Source organism: Dipodomys ordii, unplaced genomic scaffold, assembly GCF_000151885.1.
Source record: "Dipodomys ordii isolate 6190 unplaced genomic scaffold, Dord_2.0 Scaffold40, whole genome shotgun sequence".
Classification (NCBI taxonomy): Eukaryota; Metazoa; Chordata; class Mammalia; order Rodentia; family Heteromyidae; genus Dipodomys; species Dipodomys ordii.
The window spans coordinates 1,114,381-1,130,046 of NW_012267256.1; the positions used below are offsets into that span (position 1 = coordinate 1,114,381).

General features: G+C 45.1%; 1 protein-coding gene across 1 annotated transcript in view; it reads right to left on the reverse strand.

Moving 5' to 3' along the window:
- The window catches only part of LOC105987186 (spermatogenesis-associated protein 31D1-like), a 159,333-nt gene extending 144,777 nt beyond the window's left edge, over nucleotides 1-14,556 (reverse strand). The window contains exon 1 of the mRNA XM_013018386.1: nucleotides 14,474-14,556. Coding sequence (XP_012873840.1) covers nucleotides 14,474-14,556 — 83 coding nt within the window. The remainder of the gene's footprint in view (nucleotides 1-14,473) is intronic.
- Nucleotides 14,557-15,666: the final 1,110 nt, after the last annotated feature.

Here is a 15,666-nt window from a genome sequence, read left to right on the forward strand (position 1 = left end):
CCCGCGTGCGCATGCCCCGCTGAGCCTGCCTCCCGCGTGCGCATGCCCCGCTGAGCCTGCCTCCCCGGGTAGCCAGCATGGCGGCCCCACGAGGCCTCCCCCTCGCCAGCATGGCGGCCGCCTCCTTTGCTTGTCCTCCACCTCCACAACAACTCTCCCCCTCGCCTGAATTGTCAAGTTCGTTTTCAACACTGTCCTGTGCATCTCGTTGGTGCAATGGTCAACCTGTACCATGTGTTTCCCTCCCCCTCCCCAATTGGAGAAGCGTTACACAAGGTGCACCGAGAACAGGCTGTACCGTGGGGGAGGGACGTGCAAAGCAAGAAAAAAATCACGTGGTACATTATAAATACGTTAGGAGCAATAGCAAGAAAGAAAAATCCACGTGTGTCCCTATCTCAGGGCTCATTTTGCTTAACATCATCTCATCTGGTCACATGTGCGTAACTTTTGACCTTTTCTGCTTCTCTCACAGACATATACTAGTTATTGCAAATAAGGGAAACCATGGGACCTATGTTTCTTTGGGCTTGGCTTACTTTACTTAATATAATTTTTTCCAAGTCTTTCCATTTCCTAACAAATGGGGCAATGTCAGTCTTTCTGATGGAGGCATAGAATTCCATTGTGTATATATTCCACATTTTCTTGATCCATTCATCTACTGAGGGGCATCTGGGTTAGTTCCATATCTTAGCTATGCTAAATAATGCTGCAATAAACATAGTTTTGCTGGTAGCTTTAGTATGGTCATGTTTGTGATCATTTGGGTAAATGCATAAAAATGGGATTGCTGGGTCATAGGGAAGCTCTATGTGGAGTCTTTCGAGAAACCTCCATACTGCTTTCCAAAGTGCTAACCACACTTATATAAAGGCATTGTTCTACGTCAGGAATAGCAAATAGGATTTATCTCTAACAAATTAGGAGAGACTTCCTGTAGCACGGAGGAAATGGATTCCTGAGATGTCTGTGGTGGGCAGGGAAGTAGGTGAATTGGCATAAATAGCTGATTAACCTCTCTCCTAGGCAATTAAAGGAAAAAAAAGTTAAATACAAACCTGATCTCTGTTCAGCCCAGAAGCAACAATACCCACAGCAGTTCAATGATTTAAAGGGGAACTTAGCAGACCCTTCAAAGCAGGGGCACTGATTGAAAAGCAAAGTACCTCCAACCAGGCACTGGTGGCTCACATCTGTAATCCTAGCTACTCAGGAGGCTGAGTTCTGAGGATCACCATTTGAAGCAGCCCAAATAGGAAAGTCCCAGAACAAAAAGCCCACGGAGAGCATCCCAACCCTGAGTTCAAGCCCTAAGATGACAACACACACACAGCAAATAAAGTGGGGAAAAAAGGCAAATGCTCAAATCTACTGCAAGTTTGTCTTGAAAAATGATTTAACTTTTCTAGTTCTCATTTCCTCTGTTGTAAAAGAGAGAATAAATTAAGTCAAAGACTTCTGGTAGAAATAACAAGGTAATGGGAATAAAGGATCTGACACCTATTAAGATCTTAATAAGTGCTATGAAAATAAAAGTGGCCAGGCATCAGCAAGTGGCTCACACCTGAAATCCTAGCTACTCAGGAGGCTGAGATCTGAGGATCAGGGTTCAAACCCAGCCCAGGCAGGAAAGTCTGTAAGACTCTTTATCTCCAATTAACCACTAGAAAAGCAGAAGAGGTGCCGTGGCTCAAAGTGGTAGAGTGCTAGAACTGAGCGAAGGTGGTCAGGGACAGCCTTCAACCACACAACCAACAAAAATCATATACAATATTACACCCAATATGCATGTATTATCTTACATATTACATAGTAATATTACATTGTATTTATCTTTTTGTGTTTTATAAATTAATATCTGTTACGATGCAGCGTATATGTGTATATACATATTTATTTTTAGAGAAAGTCATTCCATCCTCAGTACAAGACATAAATATACACAAAAGAGCCACATCTATGGCAGGCACCAGTGGCTTCCGCTTGTACCCTAGCTACTCAGAAGGCTGAGATCTTAGGACGGAGGTTCAAAGTCAAGCTAGGCAGAAAAATCCTTGAGACTCTAATATCCATTTAACCAGCAAAAAGCCAGAAGTAGCACTAAGGTTAAGTGGTAGGCTCCCAGCTTTCAACAAAAAAGCTAAGGGATAGTGCCCCGAAGCCCTCTGAGTTTAAGTCACAGTACCAGTACACACACAGAGAGATTCACCCCACAGCTTCCAGTGAGTACGTAGACTTTTAGACAGAAAGCGGGGTCCAGGATAGAGCAAACGTTGCAGAAGAAAAACAGACCCTTACCATAACAGAGAAATGCGGCCACTCCCGTTCAGGTCAATACAACCCTACGTCCACCTCCCCTAGACACTCACACTTTCTGATGATGGTCTATACTTTCCACTCATTTCTCAGCGCACTACAGGCATCTAGTGCCATGCCATGATCAAATTATCATTGACATTGACCAAGGTCAATGACAGCTCCCTCACAGTGAACCTTAGCGGGCACTTGTCCAGCTTCACACAGGCTCTTGGGAATAGCGTCGTCTTAACTCTCATGACTTAATATTCTTGTTTGTGGTTTTCCTCCAGGGTATATTCACCTCTAACGCATTTTTTTTGGATTTCCCAAAGACATCCAGCATGCAAAACTCCCAGTCTTTCTCTCCTTTTCCTATGTGACATTTCAAAATGAACACCCCTAGACACACACTTGTGCAGTGCTTAAGAGAAATGCTGAAGTCCAAGAGGCATCTCTGACTTGCCTTTCTCCTCAATTCTCCATCCCTTAGCCCACCATCAACCAGCCAATCAGCACGGGCTTTTACAGTTTCTAATTACTTCTCAAATACTACTTTTCTGCATCCCTCTGAAGCCACTTTAATCCATGTAGCTAGCTAACTGATTTGATCATCTTTACGACTTCCTAGTTCTGTGCCTCCATTTTCTGGCATGTAAAATCAAAGAGGGAGACGGAGCACCATTTCCTTCTCCCCTGCACTCTGTAATTACACGGCTTCGTAACCCAAGTTGCATTTGGAAGAAATGGAGCTCAGGGCTAATTTCAGTGCTTTGGGCAACCATTTCACTTCCCCGATAAATCCCTCATGACCAAAATGGTGTGTCACATCCTCCTCACCACTGGACTGCTCTCAACATCTAAGACTTCCACACATCTTTCAAGACCTTTGTATCTTTCCTTCCTTCTTTCCTTGCTTCCTTCCTTCCTTTCCTCCTTCCCTCCCTCCCTTCTTCCTTCCTTCCTCTTTCTTTTTCTCTTTCTTTCTTCCCTCCTGTCCCTCTCTCCTTCCTTCCTTCCTTCCTTTCTTCCTTTCCTTCCTTCCTTTCTTCCCTTCCTTCCTTCCTCCCTGTCTTTCTTTCTTTCTTTTTCTTTCTTTCTTCTGTCCCTCTCCTTCCTTCCTTTCTTCCCTTCCTTCATTTTTCTTTCTTCCCTTCCTTCCTTCCCTTCTTCCCTCCTTCCTTTCTTCCCTTCCTTCCTTCCTTCCATTCCTCTCTCCTTCCTTCCTTCCTTCCTTTTTTCCTTCCTTCCTTCCTTCCTTCTGTTCCTCTCTCCTTCCTTCCTTCCTTCCATTCCTCTCTCCTTCCTTCCTTCCTTCTGTTCCTCTTTTTCTTTTTCTTTCTTCTTTCTCTCTTTCTTTGTGTGTGTGTGTGTGTGTGTGTGTGTGTGTGTGTGTGTGTGTGCGTGCATGTGTGTGCTTTCTGGGGCTTGAACTCATATCCTGGGCTCTGTTCTTGAGCTTTTTTCCTCAAGGCTAGTGTTCTACTATGAACTAAAGCTCTACTTCTGGCTTTATAGTGACTAATTAGAGATAAGAGTCTCATGGACTTTCCTACCCTGGCTGGCTTCCAACCACAATCCTCAGATCTCAGTCTCCTGAATATCTAGGATTATAAGCATGTGGTACTAGCACCCTGCTTCTTTTTTGTTTTCTTGTGCAGATCCTAGGGCTTGAACTCTGGGCCCAGAGGCTGTCCCTTACCTTTTCTTGCTCAAGGATGGTGCTCTACCACTTGAGCCACAGATCCACTTCTAGCTTTTTCCTGCTTAATTGAATGAGTCTAACAGACTTTCTTGCTAGACTGGCTTTGAACTGTAATCCTCAGATCTCAGCCTTCTGAATAGCTAGGATTACAATCGTGAGCCACTAGTGTCTGAAAAGACCTTTCTTCTTAAAGAGGTCCTTGTGTAATATTTTGAACTACATAAAATATTTTAGCTTGAGATTTGAATACCATTAACAAATTCACCTGCTTTGCTTCCTTAATTTGTATGAAAACTCACCTAAGAAAAGAGGCCATCAGAGCCATAGTAACAAAAACAGCATGGTTGACTAGCCTGGCATAAAATCAAACACATAGACCGATTGAGTAGAGGATCAAAAAATTAAAAAAAAAATCATCTCAGTCATCTAATTATTAACAAAGGAGCCAAAAACAAAATTTGTAGAAAAGACAGCCTTTTCAACATTGCTGGAAAATTGGTTCTCTACATGTAGAAAACTCAAACTCAATTCTGGTCTCTCACCCAAAATGGATCAAACACTTTAATGAACAATCTGAAACTTGGAAAGTACTGAAGAAAAACGTAAGAGTAAGCACTTTAAGACAGGTACAGGCATAGGCAATGATTTCCTTGGTATATACTGTAAGCAATAGCAGCTGGCGTATATACTAGAGATAATTTCACACACCTGCTTATTGCATTACGATGCACAATATCCAAGTCATGGTTTCAGACAAGGTAACCATCCACAGATGAATGGATAAAGCCAATGTGGTATATTTACAATGGTGTGTTCAGTCATCAAGATGGATAAAATGGAACCAGAGATCATCATGTTACACGAAATAAGCCAGGCTCAGAAAAACAAGTGTTATATGTTTTCTATCAAATGGCCTGAGTCCAGTGGTCAGCCATTTGAATGAGATAGATAGTAGATGGAAAAATAAAGAAAAGTTGGAAAAACTTAGTGGCAAGAGCCAGAAGTGCAAGGAACTCTCCCTGCTCTAAGGATTGTTTGGTTCTACTGTGTGTTATCCTGTCTGCTACGGTCTGCAGTTAGAGTGTTCCCAGAGGAATTCCCAGGCGGTAAAGACTCAGTTCCCGGCCTGAAGCATAATTAGGAGGTGATGGAATTTTTATGGATGGAGCATTGGGAGGTCTTTAGGTCATTGGGGCATGCCTTCAACGAAGATTCCATGGTACCTGCTCTTTGTCTGTCTGTCTGTCTGTCCAACCATACCATATATTCTGCCATGATTAGGTACCTGTCACCAGCTCAAAGCAGTAATGACAGTCAATCATGTCTGGACTGAAACTTCTAAAAATGATGGGTTCACAAACCCTTATCTCTTTCTAAGTTGATCACTTCGGTGTTTGCTACAGTAACAGAAAGCTGCCCACACACCATCTGAATGAAAGTTGGGGGAGGATATTGGTTATCCTCTGAAAGAGCATCTCCTGACTGGAGAAGAATATGCAGTTCCTTCTAAAACTCATTCTGGGATTGAAAGTGTGCCTTAGTCCGAGTAAGGGAAACGTTTCTAATTTCAGCATGGAGCATTCCCCTAAAAAAGTAGCCCTTGACACAAAAGCATAGACTCACATGGTGCAAATGAGTCAGGAGTACCCTTTCTTCCTGCTTCTCATCTTCCTGAGACCAGGAGGAAAGAAAAGAGAGGATTAAGAGGGGGTAAAGGATCAGAGCTTCTCAGCGATCCAAGCAATGTGGAGGTTCCATTGATGAGATGATGCCATTTTCCTCGCAGAGAAAGGCCTCAGGAAAGCAGGTCCTCTGGTGTTTAGGTAAGACACTGTACTGCCAACAGCCAACAGCAGCAGACCAACACAAAATCACAGACTGCGTGAGGAGCCATTGCTCAACCCTTCCTGCAACTCAGGGCCTAGGCACTGTATCTTAGAATTGTCCCTCAAGGCTTGCAGTCTATTTCCAGCTTTTTGGTGATTAATTATAGGTAAGATTCTCACAGAGTTTGTTCATAGACTGGATTAGAACCTTGAGCCTCAGATCTCAGCTTTCTGAGTAGCTAGGATTGCAGGTGCAAGCCACTGGTACCCAGGCCATCTATCCTTTTAAAATAAGAAACTAAAAGTTATCTATATAAATTTTACTGCCCTTATTACATGGTATACGTCTAGCAGCATCTATTCCAATTTACTTCATTATTTTTAAGTGTTTGTCACAACCTCCAGAATTATTTCATAATCCACTAGAGTCAGACCTGAAATTTGAAAAATATGATTTTAAAATTATAGGTTCCAGCTACTCAAGCCAGCTAGTTAAATTCATCATCAAAAAGCAGTATCTTATCTGACATATAACAGTAACTAGTCTGTATATCACTTCTATAATAACACTAATTTTTCTTAAAAGAGCAGTATTTGCCAGGCACTGTGGCTCATGCCTGGAATCCCAACTACTCAGGAGATTGAGGTCTGCAGATCAAAGGTCAAAGCCAGACCAGGAAGGAAAGTCCATGAAACTCTTCTCTCCAGGGCTGGGAAGGTGGCTCAGTGGTAGAGTGCTTACCTTGCATGCCTGAGGCCCTGGGTTTGATTCCCCAGCATCACATAAGCAAAAAGAAAAAAGCCGGAAGTGACACTGTGGCTCAAGTGGTAGAGCCATAGCCTTGAGCTGAAGAGCTGAGGGACAGCGCCCAGGCCCAGAGTTCAGGCCCCACGATCGGTCCCAAAAAGAAAGAAAAGAAGAAAGGAAGGAAGAACGAACCAAACTCTTCTCTCCAATTAACTACTGAAAAAGCCAAAAGTAGAGCTGTGACTCAAAGTGGTAAAGCACTATCTTTGAGCACAAAAGCTCAAGGACAGTGCTGCTCAGGCCCTGAGTTCAAGCCCCACACAGTATTTTCCAAAGGAACTTCAGACCCTGGATGACACCATGACTCACCAAATGAATATCTTGCCTTCCCCTTGCAGAACTGAGCTAAGACTTAAGCAAAAACGGCATCACCTGAAAACAGAGAGGAAAGGAAGGGCATTCCATTAGCAGAGCAAAGGGTGGTTCTGCAAGATGCAGAGCAGGCCAGAGTGAGGTACAGAGCCAGTGGGGGGAGGGGGGGACAGGCCCGGCCTGCAGCTTCTGCTGCTACCCTGTGTGTGTTACACTTGCACACTCTAACGTTGTGTGTTACACTTGCACACTCTAACCCTGGAGACAGAGGAGCAGGATGACGCACTAACCAGGGGCCCTCGAGTAGCTCAGCAGACATCATTTGACTCATTTAAAAGGATAACTGCAAATTAAATTAGTTCATCCTAATTATGCAAAAATGATCAATTCAAACAAGCAAAGCAATTCGCTGCTAAATTAAAAGTTTTTTCAATCACTTGGCATCTCAAATCAAAGCAAATGGGTAACGTTACCAATTATATCAATTTGACTCTTAAATTTAAATACATAAACATATGATGAACCGAATTTAAATTCTTACTTGATATGCACTTAAGTTATTAGCACTTGCACTAAGGTAGGGAATCGTGTTTCACGAAGTAAAACAGGGTCATGACCTTGGAAAGGGAGGGAAGTTGTGACAGAAATGGCAGCAGAGCCGTCCCCAAGCCCAGCGCTCTTTCCAAAGGAAGAACATAGACCAGGTCTAGCACCGAGGGCAGGGCTGTGGACGCTCAAGAGCAACAGTTGAAAAGTAACATTCCATTTACAAAGCCGCATGATGATTCGTTATGTCTCAACACGGCTGCACGTAAGCATTTCAGGCTTACGTGTTTGCCTGTGTTTGCCTGGCATCACTAGAAACTTTCAAATACACGAAAGCATTGGAAACTAGGAATCAGAGATGTCAATCAGCTTGCCCTCTGTCACACAGTGATAGTTTGAAGTGTAAGCGGATTTTAACCTATCTTCCAATGGTTTATTCTTAACAGTTTTGAAAATATTACAGTGCTTATCATGTTTGTTTAAATCCTTGCAAAGATTTCTGATCAAGAGTGGACTAATTTAAAGCTGGGTGTCAGTAGCTCACATCTGCAATCCGAGCTACTCAGGAGGCTGAGATCTGAGGATCCTGATGTGAAGCCAGCCCAGGCAGAAAAGTCGATGAGACTTTTATCTATAATTAACCACCAAAAGGTCAGAAGTAGAGTCAGGGCTCAAACTATTAGAGTGGCACCTTGTGGTTGGATCAGTTCAAGTGAGAGTGTGAGGCGAGCCAGCCCCAGCACTGGCAGAGAGAGATGGGGGAGGCATCAATTCACAGTGCATTTTCAAGTTAATAAGTTACAAAGTGATTTTTTGGGGACAGGATCCTATATGCTGTCCCCGTTGGCTGGTCTAGAGCTGGAGGGCTCACATGATTTTCCACCTCTTGAATAGCATGCACCAGTGAACTGGGTTAAATAAAGAAAACCTGTAGAGACAAAAAGGACACAGAGAGGAAAATAAACACGCGTGCCATGTGGCATTCTGAGTCTTTCCAACATTGTGTCCTAAACCGTCCTGGCTACATTTGCCAAAGCACCGAAGCCAGGAGTGGGAGCATCGCTGCCTCGAATGCTGGAGGATGGCCGCTGTGGCTGAGGTCTTTCCGTCAGTCTGGAGTTCCCTGGACAGTAGCCCAAAGGCTAAAGGTCAGGCTGCTTGTCCTGAGAGCATCTCCCATGGCTGGCAGAGAGGATGCTGAGTATTATCTGTTTGGGGGAGGCCGTGCGACTGACCTCCGGTCCTGGGGTGCCCCCATGTGTCCTGGCTTGTTGCACTGGGGTGACTGGCTTTAAGAAGGAGCGTGGCGTTCTTAAAAACTCAGACCTGCCACAGGACAGCCTCAGACAGTGCACAGGCGCTCAGGTCTCTACTGCTGAGCCACTTCAGCAGAAGGGTTGGAGGCTGGGCTCCACCTTGTGCGGGAGGAACCACTGTGCACGGAGAAAGGGAAGGCGCTGGGGACCCCCCACCTCACCCTCGCGCCCCCATCCTCCCCCAGCACCTCGGTGCAGGACTGCAGTCCCTCCGGCCCCTTGCTGGCTTGCGTTGTGGCCTCCAGCCTAGAGACTTTGCAGGAGTGTGGACGAGAGGACAGGATGCTTAGCCACAGACAGGGTCTCCAGTGGCCGGTGGCGGCTTCCTGTCTGCCTGGGGTCCGGCCAGCAGCCCTCGCCGGGGGCGGATTCCTCCTCTCGCAGGCCACAGCCCAGCCTGCAATCCCAGAGACACCTCCCGAGACCCCTGTCTAAAATAGACATCCCACACCGGGGGTTCACACCTGCAATCCCGGCTACCCAGGAGGCTGAGACCTGAGGGTCGTGGTTCACAAACAGCCTGGGAAGACAAATCCACGAGACTCTTATCTCTGAGTAACTTTGAAAAAGCTGGAGTGGAAGTAGAGGTGTGGCTCAGGTGGTAGGGCGCCAACTCTGGTGAAGTAAGAGTCCCAGCCCTGGTCCTGTCACACACACACACACTAATTCTGTTTAAAAATAAAGTGAAATGAAAGACATAAAGCAGCAGCCCCTCCCCAGGGCCTTCATGGTCACCTCTCTCCTCCCTGCGGACTCCGCAGGGCCCCACACGGCACCCCACTTCTCGGCCTGCCTGGTCTTGTGTTGGGCTCTGGGTTATTTTCCGTCTTCACAGCCATAGTGGTGACCCGCTTGCTGAGTGGCTCACGAATCTGTCCTCTTGACAGGTGCAGGTCAGACGCTCGACAATGGTGTGTTGACTGAAAGGAGCCTGTAGCTACAGTTACTCGCCCATTTCCTGTGACTTGTCATCTCTTGGGCCTTTTCCAAGTACGTTCACATATACAGTCAATTTTGTTGTTGTTGGTGGTGGTCATGGGGCTTGAACTCAGGACCTGGGTGCTGTCCCTGGGCTTTTTTACTCAAGGCTAGCACTCTACCCCTTTGAGCCACAGCGCCACTTCCAATTTTCTGGTAGTTCATTGGAGATAAGAGTCTCTGGACTTTCCTGCCTGGGCTGTCTTTGAAGTGTGATCCTCAGATCTCAGCCTCCTGAGTAGCTAGGATGACAAGTGTGAGCCACCGGCGCCCGGGCAAGTCAATTATTCTTAATGACCTCAGAGCCAGGCCCCTTGGCTTCCTCCCCCCTTGTTCCACATCTTCCACTCATTTCTTGCCTTATCTTGAGAGTGCTGAGAAAAAGAAGAGAGCAATGGGCCCTTTTAGGCAATTTCACTCTCTCTAATAGCTTAGTTGAAATGATTGATTCCAGAATTCCTTTGCACCTTATATATATGTGGAATAAAAAAAATCCCTGTGTTTTATATATGCAGTGCCTTGAAAAGGGCTTTGAAGAAGTTAAAAGCTCGGGATAAATGTGAGATATAATTATGGATGCAAGTAGTCCCATTAACCTCGGTAATTGAGAGTTGGTTATACATTTAAGGTTTAATTAGTTTCGATAGAAGAGTAGCTCACACTTTTTTAATAGGTATACCCAGACAAGGGCTTAGAAAACTTCCCTTTGATATGATGATGTACAATGATGCTTATCAAAATGAACTCTAAGAAATGAAAATAAGAAATGTTTTATTTTACTTTTTGTGTTTTTTTTTCTGTTTTTCCCTTCTGTCACTGTTTTTGGTTTCTGTGCCCTTTGTCCTGTGTGTAATTTTGTCTGATTTGGGGAGGGGAAGGAGAAGTACAGAAACAGTGGCACAAATGGTGAACTAATTCAGCAGTGGTAAGCGCCGGGCACTTTGAAAATGAACTCACAACTTCAGAGGGAGGGGGATGAGGGAGGGAAAAATTGGAGGAAACGAGGGGAGAGGCGACGCTGTTCAAACTGAAACGTACTCATCACCTGACTTAGGTAACTGTCACCCCTCTGTACATGAAAGTAAATATAACAAAACCGATGCAATAAAAATAAATACAAACAAAAAAAGAACACTTGCCTTTGGCTCGCGTTTTTCAAAACCATCAAATCAAGATCAAGTTTGAGATTCAATCAAAGACTGAAAGGTTGGTGGCAATGACTTTTTTAATCAACAAGTTAGAAAAGGAAAATGGTACTAAATTTTTTTAATTCCAGGTTTCAATTTTCAGACAATGAGAATATAATTTCCCTTGGGAGGAAAAATTAATTAGGTTGCTCTTAGAAGAAAAAAAACTCCTCAAAAATAGAATTTTTTTCTTTGTATTATTTAAAGGTGGTTTTGGTTTTGTTTGTGCTGGTACTGGAGCTTGAACTCAGGGCCTCGTTTTCTCATTTGGCTTTTTTCTGCTCAAGACTAGAGATCTGCCGCTTTTTTTCCAATTTTATTTCGTTGGAAGGTGATGCACAGAGTGGCTGCACTTACATGAGTAAGGTGATGAGTGCATTTCGAACATTTCCTGTTGAACAGTGTTACCCCTCCCTCATTCTCTCCCACTTTCCCTCCCCTCCGACTCCTCTCCCCCCAAGTTGTCAAACTTTATACCCCTACATATAATCAGAAAGTAGACAGCCTCTTTGTTTTTAAATTGCAATGAAATCAACCTAATAATTATATTTCTCAAATTTATTGTTGCATTTGATCCTCAGGACAGCAATGTCCTTTGATGTCATGGTTACCATTTTATGAATGAGGAAAGCCACGTCAGAGAGCATCTTCCTCGAGGTCTCAGAAGAACTCACCCAGGACGTTGGCTTCAGACTCATGGTTCCCCACAACCACGTCAGAAAGCACACAGCAAAGGGACAGCTAGCGCGTCGTTCTGTGGTGGCCATGGGAGACTTCAAATTCAGGACTGGAGGACACTCTGCTTCAGGCTCTATTCACAGCCCGGGAAGATGCAGAGACAGTAAAGCACAGGTTCCACGGTCTGGGCTCTTACCATGTGTCTGGTCAGGTCAAAAGACAGAGACCAACGCTGCTGCAACACAGGATGGGGAGATGCAAACCCTTACCCAGCCAGGAAGAAGGCAGCATCCAAAGACACTCTGTGCACAAGGGACGCTCGGCTAAGGCAAGGATTAACCCAGAATATAGAGGGAGGAACGAGGGGACGAGACGGAGAATCTGCCAGGCTTGTGTCCATTCTAATCGTGCATGCCATTCAAAAAGTTAATAGATACGTGTAAAAGTTAGCAGATGAATTTTTCAATTAACTTGAAAAGTTCGTAAATAAAAGTTCGGGAAGGTCTTAAATAGAACTGGCCAGTGTGATTTCTCCTGGGGATGGAGCTCGGTGGGTGGGGGAGGGGAGGGAAGGAGAGGTAGAGCAAGACCTGTGGCTTTTCTTTATAAATCCTTTCTTACCAATAGATTTTTAAGAATTACTTTCTTCAGTGTATTTACTGTATTACCTTTAAGTGGCTGTGCACAGGGCTTCACAGCACAGGTCAGGTTATACACAGAACACGTCTGGACCCAGGTGACCTCTTTTACCCTTCTGCCCACTTCCCCACCCTCACTCAGCCTTTGGCTCCACTTTCACATGGACATAGACAACTGTGTTTGTCCACCCTTCCTGAGTCCACAGGTGTAAATTCAAGCCCAGAACTGGCGCACACACACGTACAAAGCAATCTTGCCTAGTGTATATTCAAGCCCAGAACTGGTGTACACACACGTACAAAGAAATCTTGCCTAGAAATGAAACCATGAGCTACATCTTGGTTTGCCTTCCTCCCACACCAATAACCTCTTTCAAGTGCAGTTTAGATTTCCGAAGCATCTTCATCGGAGAACATCATCTTCTGCTTCCAGACAGCAAGTGTATCTGCCTGTAGCTGTACAACAATACTAACACCCCCAAAAAATGATTTCCCTATTATTTCACTTGAAAACACCACTGTAGTTAAGTCTGAAATAAATAAGGATCCCAGGAGGTGTCCATTTCTATTGAATGGGCAAAGAAAACCCACCTAACTCACAATACCGTAAACAAAGGATGAACGCACTGATGGGTCATGCATCCGAACGTCACTGTGAGTAGCAGCTCCACGACAGGTCCTGGGATGGGCTTAGGCACCAAGACTAATGAAACGTAGGCTCTGCTCACACCGTTCAGAATCGAGCCGTCCTGTCCTCAGACTGGCCCACGGATGGTTGCTGGCTTTGTAACGAGAACCCACAAGCAGGCAGAAATGTAACTGTCGTACACCGACCGCTTGAGTTGCTTGATTATTCAGCTGAAGAGAAGATGTGGTTTGTGGAATATGCCACAGAGCTCGGACACAGAGAGAGGACGGGTATGCCTCCAGAGATGCCTGTCTGTCGGCTCCCTGGTTCTGAAGCCGGGTGCGCATGCTAGCACTTACAACTCCCAGTGCAGAGCGAGGCTGCTTGGGGCTTTTAAAACACCGTTTCCTCTACTGCTTCCCAAAATAACAGGGTCACTTGGGGACCAGCACACACAGTGGTTGGCCCTGTGTCATGATTCCCAGGAGCACCAAGAGTTCGGGAGAAGAGCAAGTGTTTTCACAGCTGCTGGTGTGGGTGCTGAGCTTTCTAGCGTCGGTGAGAATTGTGGCCAAATGGAAATACAGCAGTGGAAGCCAATCCTCCAAGGAATGAGTGAGGCCACGTCACCCCAGATCACACAGCCACATCAGATTATCTCCGCCACTGAGACAAGGCAAAGACATATATTTGGGCTGGAAAGGTGGCTCAGCAGCAGAGTGCTTGCCTAGCATCCATGAACCCCTGGGTTCAATTCCTCAGTGCCACATACACAGAAAAGGCCAGAAGTGGCACTGTGGCTCAAGTGGTAGAGTGCTAGCCTTGAGCAGAAAGCAGCTCAGGGACAGTGCCCAGGCCCTGAGTTCAAGTCCTAGGACTGGCGAAAGAAAGAAAGAAAGAAAGAAAGAGAGAGAGAGAAGGAAAGTGAGAAAGAAGGAAAGAAAGAAAGAGCCATATGTTGATGGTTAACTTCTTTCTTTGATTTTGGTCATCAGCATGCCTAAGCAATTTACAGTTGGCTCTGCATGCCAACTTGCTAACCTGTCGGCTTAGATGATGGAGAGAAACAAAAGTCTCATCCGCAGCTGCGCTCATCTCCTGATACCACTGAGTCCCTCCTTGCTGCTGGTTGCTACATGACTCCACCTCTTCCCCGTATTACTGCATCTAACCTCCATCCTGGTGTCCTGAGTCCCTGCAAAATCAGTCTTTGCATTGAAGCTACACGAAAATTTTGGGAATCCAGAAACTACTGAGACAAATCTGAATCCCCACCTATACCCATGCCCACACATAAAATGTAACGTTGCCAGGCACCAGTAGCTCACACCTGTAATCCCAGCTACTCAAGAGACAGATCTTAGGATCCCAGTTTGAAGCCAGCACAGACAGGAAAGTCTATGGGTCACTTATCTTCAATTAACCACCAAAAAGCCCCAAGTGGAGCTCAAATGGTAGAGTCAGCCTTGAGGGCAAAGCTAAAGGACAGCGTTCAAGCTCTGAGTCCAAACCTCAAAACCGGTACAAAAATAATAATAATAACTGAACTTCACCTTGATTTTTTCCACTGCTCCACAAACTCGGATGGCACAGCCAAAGGTTCCGTGTCACCCACTCGCTCCTTCCGAGTCTCCATCAGCCCGCCTTCCCTGCCTAGAGCTCCCCAAGCCACCCCCTTGGTTACTTACCCTTCCACTCTGAACCTGTTTCTTTCTCTGCCCCTAGACTCAGCCACATCATCTAGTAGCAAACTCCTTTGGCACCAGCAATTATTAGATCATGACGGTGAGCCCTTCACAGAATGTGCCCTACGGTGTTTGGATGATTGCTTCATCGCTACCTATTCTCATTAAACTGTGAACCCCTTGCAAGGTGGGCTCTATTTCTGCCCTTTATCCCAGAGCTAAGGAGAGGGCCTGGCACTTGTCTGGCATTAAATAAATACATTCAGAATGCAGAATTAATGAATAAAGTAAGTGGCAAATTGACATTGCTAAAATACAACTGAAGAGGTTTAGAATCTTAAATGAATGATAACAGTAGGTAACTTTCCGTGTGAGGCACTGTTCTAAAGTAGATGTGTGTACATGCATATGTACATACATGCATGCATGCAGATATACTAGTTTGTTTCACACATCAATCCTATGAGGAAATTATTTTTATTATTCCCACTTCATAGATGAAGAAAATGAGCCACAAAATGAATACTCAAAAATGTCACCGGTGGAAATGCAAAATGCTGGGTGGCAGGTCCATGGATACAGAGGTGGCAAGCTCTCCCTTATGTGTGGAAGCTAGATTGAGCTTATAAAATTACAAGTACACAGGTTGAGTCATGTGGAAGCATGTACAAATGTATTAACTGAAATACAGAAGATTCAAATAGTGTGATTCCTTAGAAAGGCAAAGGCAAAGTTCAGCAAAATAAAACTCCAGCATGCACAAAGGGATGGGATGGGGTCCGGGGGAGAGGGGGGCGAGTGAAAAAGAGAAGTTGGGAGAAGGCAGTCAGGAATGCAATGGATGCCCTGCAAAATTATGAAGAGGGAGGGAGGGGGGAGGAAGGGGGGAGGACATTGAGAGGGAGGGACATTGATGGGGGCGCAGTGTGTTCATAAACTGCTTTGTTACATGGAACTCCTTTGTACAACTACTTGCAGATCATTTTTTAAGGACATGAAAGCCTTCCTTGTAGAGGTATTAGGAGTATTATACCACAAGCAGTCCATCTACTCCGGGGAAC